This window comes from Mizuhopecten yessoensis, unplaced genomic scaffold, assembly GCF_002113885.1.
Source record: "Mizuhopecten yessoensis strain PY_sf001 unplaced genomic scaffold, ASM211388v2 scaffold10913, whole genome shotgun sequence".
Taxonomy (NCBI): Eukaryota; Metazoa; Mollusca; class Bivalvia; order Pectinida; family Pectinidae; genus Mizuhopecten; species Mizuhopecten yessoensis.
Window position 1 is genome coordinate 182,038 of NW_018408784.1, and position 11,475 is coordinate 193,512.

Below are 11,475 nucleotides of genomic sequence, written 5' to 3' on the forward strand. Positions count from 1 at the left end.
GAACAAATGACGGTCGCTGAAAAATCCGGATAACTCGCATAATAACATGTGCGTTTACAATATGCCAAGCCAAAGTTATTAATTTTAAATAGAATCAGAAAATCAGTTAATTTATAGGTTTGCGAAAGAATAATAATGAACAAGTTTTTCTGTTTCCTCGTTTTGATAAACGTAGTGATCTTGGCGCTAAACATAGACACCAATCCAAAGCTTCAGGTAGCTTCTTGTTGCGCGTTATGATATTCCTAGACTGATACGTGACTTGCGATGCGTATTGATATAGCGGAAATAATATCCAGAAATCTTACAGGTTTGAAAAGGGAGTTAAAATACTAAAAGTTCCGGACAGGAACTTCCTTGCTAGAAGCATTCAATTTACAGGCGTGATCAGACCAGAGCTTGTTGAGTGTGTGTTTAAAACTATTTACCACATGGTTTGACTTATGTCCAAGGCATTCATAGCCTATATGAATGCTAACTGAATATGGTAGGGTTATATATTGGCAAAACCATTCGACGGTAAATATATGAATCTCACCTTAATTCCACTTTGGATAGAAATGTAGCACAGTTGGGCTAGGTCATTTCCGTACGATGAATACGTACGATGAACCATGTGCCTCTAATATATACAATGTATCTTTTATTGCTCTGAACAGATTTATTTTTGATAATAACTGACCGCATTTATAACAGTTTTCTTTATTTCGGAAAGTTTTGACACTTCTTGATAAATTTTAGTCGTTTATTCATAAAAATATTCATTTGAACAAATATTTCCATTTTTAAGAAATATGATAGGATATTTAAATGTTGTCGCAGCGTTACACCATTTCCCGGAAAATAATTTCATTTCATATTTCTTTGAATTTTTCAATAATATTCACAAGCAACATAACGTTACAATATGAAGGCAGATAACATTTGGCTCGATTGCTTAAAACTATGAAAGTTTGATTTGCATTGCAAAATGAAAATGTACCTCGTATAGGGCCTACCTCATGATAACGTTAACCAAATCAATCTCTACCCAGAGTAGTCGTTCCTTTTCAATACAGTGCAAGGACCGTAACTCTGCGTGGAGATTGTAACCAAATGTCAAGTTCTGTTAGAGAGCGCAACGAGTTGTGTCCCTTTTTGTACTGTCTGGACATGATCAAGCACCAAAAGACAACCATATAAGGAAAACAGTGTTTTGCATGCTCCAAGTGTTTATGGTAGATATTACTTTCCATAGTAGAAATTTTACAACTCATATCTGTTTGAAACACGAAAAGATCAAATGTTGGAACTTTTTCCCGCGGAAGCATGAGTTATTCAGAGTTGCGCGGAATCATAATCAAATAGACACTTTATTAGTTCGACCAAACGAATTAAGCATCTCGGTGATCACGATGATGTTGATAGGGCGCTAAAATACAAATGACGACATAGCAACCGCATAGTTACGTGTTATCATACGAACTGGCGAATGCGATATTTTAGACTCGAGAACAAAATGGATTTTAAGTGCGTAAAGAGAACTTTCAGGGAGGCAGGTGGTGTTTTTGTATCCAAAAACAATTCAACTTTTCACAAGAAAACAACTGTGTACCCAAATGACTTGAATTTCGTTAAACAGGAGGTAAGTTTTGAAAGAAAATGTCTAAAAATGTTAATGTAACTTTACCTAGTTGTCTTGAAAAATCAAGGCCCGTATTCATGAAACCGTTCTCATGCTCAAGCATGGATTTTGTGCATATGCCTAATTTCTTATTTTGTTAATGATTTGAAAACAAATTGAAGAGACTTAAGACAGAACACTGTTTTCAATGTTTACATTTGACTTTTTGATCGTTTGACATGACTTGGCTGGCTAACAAGTTCTAATTAAGTCCCATCTACTTTCAGTTCATAGCCTCTGATAGAACAACAGAAAATATACCAAAACGATATGAATGTGCTAGGCCTAGATTTGTTGGGTACAAATCTAGTTTACAGCTATAAATAGTATGGCGCCCTAAACAAGTATTTAATTTCGGAATCTTTACCATACTGTTGAAAGCCTTCTGAGTATATACAAACATTGGTGATTTATTTCAGCCAAGACGGTACGATATTTTGAGCAGCCTTGCTTCGTGCTTCCCACATGGAAACTTGCGGGACAATATTGAGATATACGTTAGTTGTGCCACGGGTCTGTATAATGTATGTGACGATGCCAAATGGAAATGCATTTCCCAAAATGATGATTCCTTATACCATCACCTGTTACAACAAAAGTACAGAGAAGATTCTTTGACGAAATTGGGAGTTGGAAAAGATGTCAGTGCCATCCCTAACTGGATCCGACAACTGGTTATGAATGAAGTAAGTTTGATTTTTTAAATAGTTCTGTACAGTAGAGTGCAAATTAAGCAATCACAAGGTAATATTTTGTTGGGAAATGATACTTTAATTTTCAACATGCTCTTATTTTTTAATGACGTTAATGCATACTGAATTCACTTTGGCCTATTCATATTCAATTCATAGATTTAATAGGCTCTTATTTTTAATCCATTTGTTTACATGTTTTTATTCATGCAATAAGACTTCTTTGGCTGCAGTCTTTCATTTTCTAAAGAGAAAATGTGTTTCCTGAATTCCAGATTCGACCAAAGACAGCAAATGTGGATGTTCAAGCCACACCAGACATGCAGGACTTTGGTGTTCAGGCCAAACCTGTAGAGACATCAGAGATGAACGTGCAGGCCTCTGTGGACATGCAGGACTTTTGTGTTCAGGCCAAACCTGTAGAGACATCAGAGATGAATGTGCAGGCCTCTGTGGACATGCAGGACTTTGGTGTCCAGCCCAAACCTGTAGAGACATCAGAGATGAATGTGCAGGCCTCTGTGGACATGCAGGACTTTGGTGTCCAGGCCAAACCTGTAGAGACATCAGAGATGAACATGCAGACATCTGTTGAGATGCTGGACTTTGGTGTTCAGGCAGTCCCTACCAAGACCACCAACATTCAAACCCAGACAGTCAATGAAACATCACAGGAAGTTGTGTCATCCAAAAATGTTACTTTACAGGTGAATATTTATAATATTAGCTTTAAACTTGTTATTAAATACAGGCTCCAATTTTGCATTAACTGCTGTTAGAAAATGTATACCTACTGGACATTTCATCTTGAATTGACTGATCTATTCTCAAAATCAATCCAGTATTCAATTGTACAAATTCAATATCTTCACAAATGAAATGTTTACTAAAATATAAGACCATGAGGAAACTGCAAATGCATCATGGTCTTCATTATGTATTTCTCCCTATCCATCATCTCAGAAAATATCACTGTGTTCAGTAATAAAAAAAATATTGTGTATACATTAAAATGTTACAGGTCCATCTGACTCGGGATGGTAAACTTAACAGCATCAGCACTGGTGGACTGGAACTTGAGCTAGATGACGATGACTCAAATATCATTTTAGAAATTCTGAGGAGGAACATTGCAAAGAAAACCCAACGAAGGTAGATAATATGAGGGACCAAAGTAAAACCTTGCTATATTGCCATATTTGTCCAACCAAATTTTGGCATTATAAAGAGGTTTGGTGATAGAGTTGTCAAGAAGAAAAGGCACTTTGTGATATGTTGGCAGTAAGAGAGGTGGCAAATGAAAGGAGGGGCAGTATAATGAGGTTTTACTATAATATGTTCATTGTTTTCAATATAGTTATCTGCTTGAAACTTGAAAAGTGTGAAATGTCAGAATATTTTCTCCCTTAAAGGGTTATGTATGTACAGTTTTATGAAATGTAACTCCTATTCAGAAGAATTCCACGCCATCAAAAAGTGATAAAGTATTTTTTATAATCTAGTTTATTTTGACTTGGTTGATGAATACACCATTCACACATTTGAATTGTACACAAGTATTGAGTTATGCATGTTTTGATTAATTCAAAAAAGGTGTTAGGTATCATATATCCTTAAGTGAAAAAACATATGGTGTACCACATCACCAGTATGTATACATGTTTTTTAAAGCATAAATCTACTTTTGTTTCAGTATTGCTGCTACTGCTTCAGTAGCACCTGCCCCTGCCCCTGCCCCTGCCCCTGTCCCTGTCCCTGTCCCGACGTCTCAGTCCCGACCCCCTGGGTTTGGCCTAAATCCTAATGGGCAGGATAAAAGGGATACCAGCAAGACTAGCATTGTATGCCAAGAAAATCAACAGAAAGCGACAACTGGCACTGTGACAAGGTACAGATTTTTTTTTTTTAAATTAGTCAGAAAATTACAAAACTTAAATTTCAAGTACATTTAAATGATTTTATAAATGATTTACTTCCTTTAAAAACATGTTTTATGATAAAAAAAAAAAATCCCCTGTTAAGGTTTGTGACAGCATGTATATATATATATATATATGAATTAATGTTCTAAAATCCTGACAAATAGTTATTATTATATATTTTTGAAGTAAACTTGAGAAAAAGATTTTTAATTTCATAAAATTCCATTTGAATTGTTTTTTATTTTAAGATACCACCCAAAGCTTCCTGCAATCACCTATTTTTCAAATCTGCCATCCAACTCGTCCCCATTCAGAGGTTATGGGTATGCTGCACCAGACGACATGCCGTCAACGATGGTGGATGTGAGAATTCCTATTGTGCTAAACCATGAAATCATTCTGAAAAGGCGTGAAAACAGTAGACAGCTCCACATACTGGGAAATGGTTCCTATGGTTTCGTCTATATGGCAGAGTATTATAAAAATCCACTGGCAAGTATTTGTGTGAAGGACTTTGACCCTGATAATTCATCAACATTCGACATTTACCAGGAGACACAAACTCTGCTGTATCTCCAGAGCACTCAGTTTGTTCCGAAATGCTATGGACTTATGGAGTCTCCAATCACTCCCATATCGGGTGCCTTTGCCCTTGTCCAAGAGTGTTTTGCAGGGGGATGTACCTTAAAGAACTTGATTGTCAACCCTCCAGCTACCTTTGGAAAGTGGAATTGGGTCTGCATAATATACCAGCTGTTTCACGGCCTGGATATTATACACAACAAACATGTCCTTATCAACGATATTAAGACAGATAACATCCTGGTTGACGTACAAGGAGATGAACTTTCCAACCTTAGGTAATCAATTATTTTAGTACAGTATCCAGTAATATCAGGGATCACACCAGTTTTTACCAATAGCGCAAAATGATCATTTCGAAATCAAGAAAAATATCTTATATTTAAAAGACAAATTTTATATTGCCTAATACATGGAAAATTTGGTGACACAAAATATAAGTTATTAAACATAAATATTGCAGGAAATACTAAATTAAGTGGAGACACAGAAATTTTATTTTGTTTGAGCACTGTTTACCAAACAACAGATTACAGAGTAATAGTGATACTGAATACAAGCTACAATTAATCTGTAAAACAAAAGTGAAGTATTTAAGTTTATTTTTAAATTCTAACTTGATGATTTCAGTTTTACACTTTTATCTAGCATTAACTATAACATGTATATTAAATTAAAGTTCTTCTTATTTGGTTTCTTCCTGATGGTAACTCCAAATCCATCAATACATGTATGTACATGTACAACCATTTTATCTCTGTAGGTACATTGACCTGGGACTGGCCTCTTTCCGATGTGGCCACAGGCTCACTGGTAACCCTCAGTATATGGCCCAGTTTGTTCACCTGGCCCCGGAGGTTCGTCGAGGATTCTTCTCCACCCCGGCCTCTGATGTGTACAGTGTTGGGGTCATTGTCAATGAAATCTACTCCATCTTCCATATTAAGGAACTGGAATCAATTGTGGACATGACCATGAAGGACAACCCTGCCAGGAGAGATAAGTGTGATCACATCCTGCAGAAACTTGAAGGAGTTCTCTACCTTTGAAGAAAACCACAGAAGTTGTTCTAACACTTAAGTGAAGACCAAAATTGATGAAAGATGGGAACAAAAAATGTTTTAATTGCATACAAAATATTTACTACAATTGGAAAGAACTTTCATTTCAACATTGGCAAAACAAGACTAGCAATCATCTTTCTTTAAAAAATAAGTAGTCTAGAAGAAATTTGATGATTTCAGAAGAATTGGTGGGAAATGTCCCAGAGAAGCTTACAATGGAATTTTTCTAAAGACATCCAAAATGTTTTGATAATTTTCATATTTATATTTTTTAACAAAAACGACTGTGATAACATTTATTTTTATATTACTAATTATTTTTATTTTTGTTACACATCTCCGTTAAGTTTGTGATTCTTACCTGTTGAATTAGAAAGTCCAAATTTATTGTTTATACCAATTTTTTAGCATGTTATACTTTTTCAAGTTGAATTTCGATAATTTACACACTACTATTAATTAAGATATTTCTGTGTTATAAAAATACTGAACTGATTTCCAGGGTACAAGTTTATTGTAGTTTACATGACACACAAGTCTTATATATTTCATGCAATTTCTATAAATAATTCTACATGATATTCACCATTAATATACAGAAAATTGTTATGCATGTATACACAACAAATATATATATATACACAGTAACACCTTGTTATACTGTCACCATTTCTCTAGCCTGGCATTATATCAAGGGAGACATAAAATAGGGAGGGAATTTAATATAGGGAAGAGAGGATCTGGTATTGTTGTCCGTAGACAAGCAAAAGGTGGCTTATGAAATCAGGGGCATCATATAGAGGTTTTACTGTATACTATTATTCTGCAATATTTTTAATGGTGCTTTCAGGTGAAAAATTCTGAGAATCATTTTAACTGTCACTGTTTTTAAGGTTGACAAATTTAATAGGCAGTATATTTTTTTTATGAAATTCTTTACTTTGGCCAATGAGCTTAGCAGACTTACCGATTATTTAAGAATTATTACTACGACAAAGTATATATAATACTCCAACTATGATTATTTTATCATTATAATACTGACAAAGAAGTGTAAGAATTCTGTTTAAAAGTTTTTACATATTTATTCGATACATTGAAAATTCCTAATTACATATTTCAAGTGATTTTTTCCAAATGAAATTGATCAACAATTGTACTGTATTTGTTTTAAATGATAAAATAAATTTCTTGTAAATTATATAATTCTATTTTGATACTGCCAAACAATTCTGAACATATTTTCTAAGATTATCGAATTCAGATGGTATACATTTTTGATATTATTTTAATAAAATTTTGTTATAGTTATTGACAAGTTTGTTGTTATTTTGTTCACCGTCATAGTTTCCTTATCAGTGGAATATGAAGCAAAATGATGTTATTTTACTAGACACTCATTTAGAAGACTCTGGGCAACTTTTGTGAAATGTACATGTTGATTTAAAAAAATATTAAGACTAAGAGCCTATCATGAAATTCCATGACATGGATTATTCATGAAATGAGCAATAAAATAAAGCATGCCTCACAGAGATGAAGTTTACCATCAAGTTTCTACACAAGGTGCCCCAGTTACATGCTTTGATCATATATTCACACTGGGTCTTTTGTTTATTCAAAAGATGTTGTTAAAAGACATTTCAAAAGTTTACCCCGAAAGAAATTGTATGATTTTACAAAACCTGTCCCCTGTAACCCTGAAAGGTCATTAATTTAAACAAACTTGGTGCATGGTAGACCTTCATCCCAGCATATAACTAATGAAATATCTGATGAGAGGGAGGATAAAGGTGATTAATTTTAACAAACTTTGTAGCCCTCAATCCTATGTTACTGGTCAAATACCAACATTCTACATGACTAAGAGCCTCCAACTTTGAAGGGGAAAAGAACTTGAGCTGAATGCCAAGTGTGAAGATGATCCCGATGAAATGAGCCACAAGGAGTTTCATAAAAAGCACAGGGGATTGATATAAGATTGAGATACATTTGGTCACATGTAGCTTGAGATGATCCATTTTTTCCCCCTCTACTGTAATAACACTAGCAAAAACTAGTTTTGAACAAATAACCACAAAAACACCATGAATATATCAAATATTTTTTAGAACTTTAATTGTCAGCAATAAGTATAAGCAAAACAAGTAAAACATGACATATCTGAAACTAAACAAAGCTTTCTCCAAGTTGTTGCTCTTAAGCCTGATATTATAAAATAAATATGAAAAAAAGATCTTTTCTCTTGGCTACAGTTGTTGTCAACCACACATATTTTGTCTGTCAGATCAGTAGAAAGTGATAAAGAAATCACATGAATGAGAAAACTTTGGGGTTCAGATATTTACTATTTCAATTCACCATACTACAAATGGTTTTGATTGACAATATGTTGCTAGCACTACACAAACGAAATCTTTTGTTAAGCGTCGTAAGTTATCTCCCTTAGATCAGTGAATTTGTTTTACAAAAAAGTTATCTCCCTTAGACCAGTGAATATTTGCTTTCAGACCTGACTCCACAGAATTCCTTCTGCTTGTTTCGTCTAGATTTTTTTTTTATTGAAATCCATGCTCAGTAAAAAGAAATCTGTAAAAAATATAATTGAAATACAAAGTGGATATATTGGATAACAGTGTAGCATGTGATCAAAAAATACAGTTGAGGATGATATCACAAACAACTCGAAAACTTCACATAAGGCACATGTACTCAGAAATACTGTTAAAATTGCTGGCATTGATTTTAATCTAATCAACTCTTGACTTACAATCCAGCTAGTTATCTGCCTCCCCCATCCAAACCCCCACCTCCTCCTCCAATAAAAAACACAATATTTGGTCAGGCCCTTTCATCACCGATATTAATAAATTTGACACACAAACAAATTTAACTAAGGTTAACATGTCATTATGTACACTGTATTTATACGAACATGTACAAAAAAATAACTGATACAAATGATCTCCCTTTGACCATTCCATAACTTATTTCATTTCAGATGAATCAAAGGAAAACCAGTCCATACAAATCATAATAACATTACCCAGGTTATTGGAATCTACACTCGGACAAAACAGAGGTGGACTTGTTTTAGTCAAATTTAAAAAAAAAATCTGCCACTGCCACTAAACCTTATTTGATATTGTATCAAGGTATTGTCAAACCTGGGTTATCATTTTCCTTTTAAATCAAAAATTTAAAAATGAACTAATCGTATGCACTGAAAACTCTTTGGATTTGGTTAAAGCACAATTATAAATCAACAAAACAATGTTTGCAAATGTAGCAAATAAAGCTAAAACGACAGATAAACCACTTTTCAATTGCAGGCTTAAATGTTAATTTACAATGCATAGCATGGGTATGAATCAATAGTGAATTTAACATATATACATTATAACTTTCATCAAGCTCCAACCGTTTTTATATTTCTTTGTTAATTGTACCTGTTTAGTCTGAACACTTGTTTATACTGACCCAAACTACAGGACTGGGTGTTATTCATTTTAGACAGGTTCACTAGTAAAATGTATCGCTGTACCAGAAATTTCAAAAGTTTTCATCACAATAACAGGCATTAAACACAAACAAATTAAACAACATAGGTTAAGAGCGATATCCGAAATATGGAAAGACGTTAAAAAAATCCTAGAAATTTCAAATTATTTTGATTATAAATATAAGAATCCAGGAAAGAAAATTCCTGATTTTTCTGAATACCAAATTCGAGATTAATGACACTACATAATATAGAACACAGTTCCAGTAATACTTTCATAGGCCATAATCTTAAAGAAAGCATTTATAATAATGTAATAACATAGACAGCGATTCAAAACAAACATTTTGAGAATTTAGTAATTAATGTATTTTCTTAGTTTTTTGTTTTACTTTGAAGCAGAAGCATTTGGCAAGAATAATCTAGATAATCTCATTAATGAGGATAATTAAAGCAACAAATTAACAATTCTAACAATAAACAACATGTCAAAATCTAATAAACAATTCACAATTAACATTAACAATGTACAATTATAACAGGATTGTTCAACAGTGTGTTTTAAACTAATGAAAACAAAATTATGGCTGCTTAATACCTTGGCAATAAAAACAAACTACTTGTAGGCTATTTGATAACACTAACTGTCTATCATAAAGTTCCTACTGGTAAATAAATATCCACAGTCTTGACCGATGCTTTCAGGCTTAGCCCACCATCAGGTATTGAATGGTCCTCACCCTTATGTTACATCTCTATTTGCCAAGTGTGCTAACTTCCTGAGGACCATTTAATCCCTTATGAAAGGCTAAACCTAAAAGCTTGGACCAAGAGTAACCATTGATATTTATTTGATACGAGTTTTGTGTTAATTTTGTAGATGAACTTTAGATGATGATGATGATGATGATGATGATTGTGAAATATATTTTCCAGAGACGAATTTGATAAAGCCAAAAGGGAACACAGTGATCAACCCATCCACTTTCACCTTCAGTGGTAATGTCATATAAATTTCAATATTCCCAATAACATCACAGAGGCCCGAGGACTTATCACAAAATGTATGTTTGCATTTCTCCCATATTATGTGTATATTTCTTCACTCCTCAGGCAAACGATACACATGCAAATAGTTGGTAAACATCTTACACATACGTGGGTAACAACCAGCTAGTGGTTTCATTGGCCAGTCTTTTAATTATGATGTCACATGACGACGCTTTGCACTGTCATCTTTCATTGTGACAACATGATTCATAACCATTGTTTCCCTGATCTAGTCCTCAATGTCCAAGAGAACCATACGGTTCTTCAGATATGATACAAACATTATGGGGGAAAGAGACCCTCAAACTCGAGATGGCTCGTTATCATGTTTATCTAACTCTCATTGGTTAATTTTCAAAATGAAAAAGACAGGCTTACAATTTGAAAATTTATTTCCTAAAGCTAAGCATGATAACTAACAACCACCTTAGGGGAACCTCTTCATAAAAATATAGTGTGCCATCATTTTACAAAATGTTGTCTTAACCCCTGAAAAATCCACTTCTGTATACATGAGGATAGGTCTGAACTGATGTCCAATACATATTTTCAGGTCCCTGTGCAATAAGGATTCTTAAAGTGACCTTTGTTTTGTGGAAAGCAATGTGAATTTGATTTCTATATCAGTATAACTCTAAAATCAGTAATAGAAAATACATGTCGTAGGCCAAAAGATATTCCACCTCTAATATTTAAAATTAACACATTTTGATTTAACCTGATATACATGCTTCGTACAAATATCACACCTCTCATTTGATGAGTAAAACATATTTACTTTTCAAACCATGAAGTAATCAGGTATACATGTACAGGAAAACAATGTCTAGGTGCCGTCTCTCCAGTAAAACTATGAAAAAACAATTGGTACTGTATCCCTCAATATATAAGACAGACATACACACAGCACATAACTATCATATACCATATTTATCCAGCAATAAGCCCATGTCTGGTAATAAGCCCACCCATATATAATGCAGTTCAGTAGAAATTCAAA

General features: G+C 33.7%; 1 protein-coding gene across 2 annotated transcripts; it reads left to right on the top strand.

Annotated features, from left to right (window-relative positions):
* Positions 1-1,449: 1,449 nt before the first annotated feature.
* Positions 1,450-6,985, top strand: LOC110463515. Of its 2 annotated transcripts, XM_021518155.1 has the most exons (8): positions 1,450-1,624; positions 2,083-2,349; positions 2,631-2,882; positions 2,952-3,062; positions 3,377-3,507; positions 4,049-4,243; positions 4,526-5,137; positions 5,623-6,985. In XM_021518155.1, the coding sequence occupies exons 1-8, from the start codon at positions 1,472-1,474 to the stop codon at positions 5,906-5,908; spliced, it is 2,007 nt and encodes a 668-aa protein (XP_021373830.1). In that variant the 5' UTR covers positions 1,450-1,471; the 3' UTR covers positions 5,909-6,985. The 2 variants fall into 2 exon arrangements, with proteins under 2 accessions (XP_021373830.1, XP_021373829.1); XM_021518154.1 differs by having other exon boundaries at positions 2,631-3,062.
* Positions 6,986-11,475: the final 4,490 nt, after the last annotated feature.

Coding starts and splice junctions, on each gene's coding strand:
- LOC110463515 (XM_021518154.1), top strand. CDS start 1,472: ATGCGATATTTTAGACTCGAGAACAAAATGGATTTTAAGTGCGTAAAG. Junction 3,063..3,376: donor CCAAAAATGTTACTTTACAG/GTGAATATTTAT, acceptor AAAATGTTACAG/GTCCATCTGACTCGGGATGG. Junction 5,138..5,622: donor GATGAACTTTCCAACCTTAG/GTAATCAATTAT, acceptor TTATCTCTGTAG/GTACATTGACCTGGGACTGG.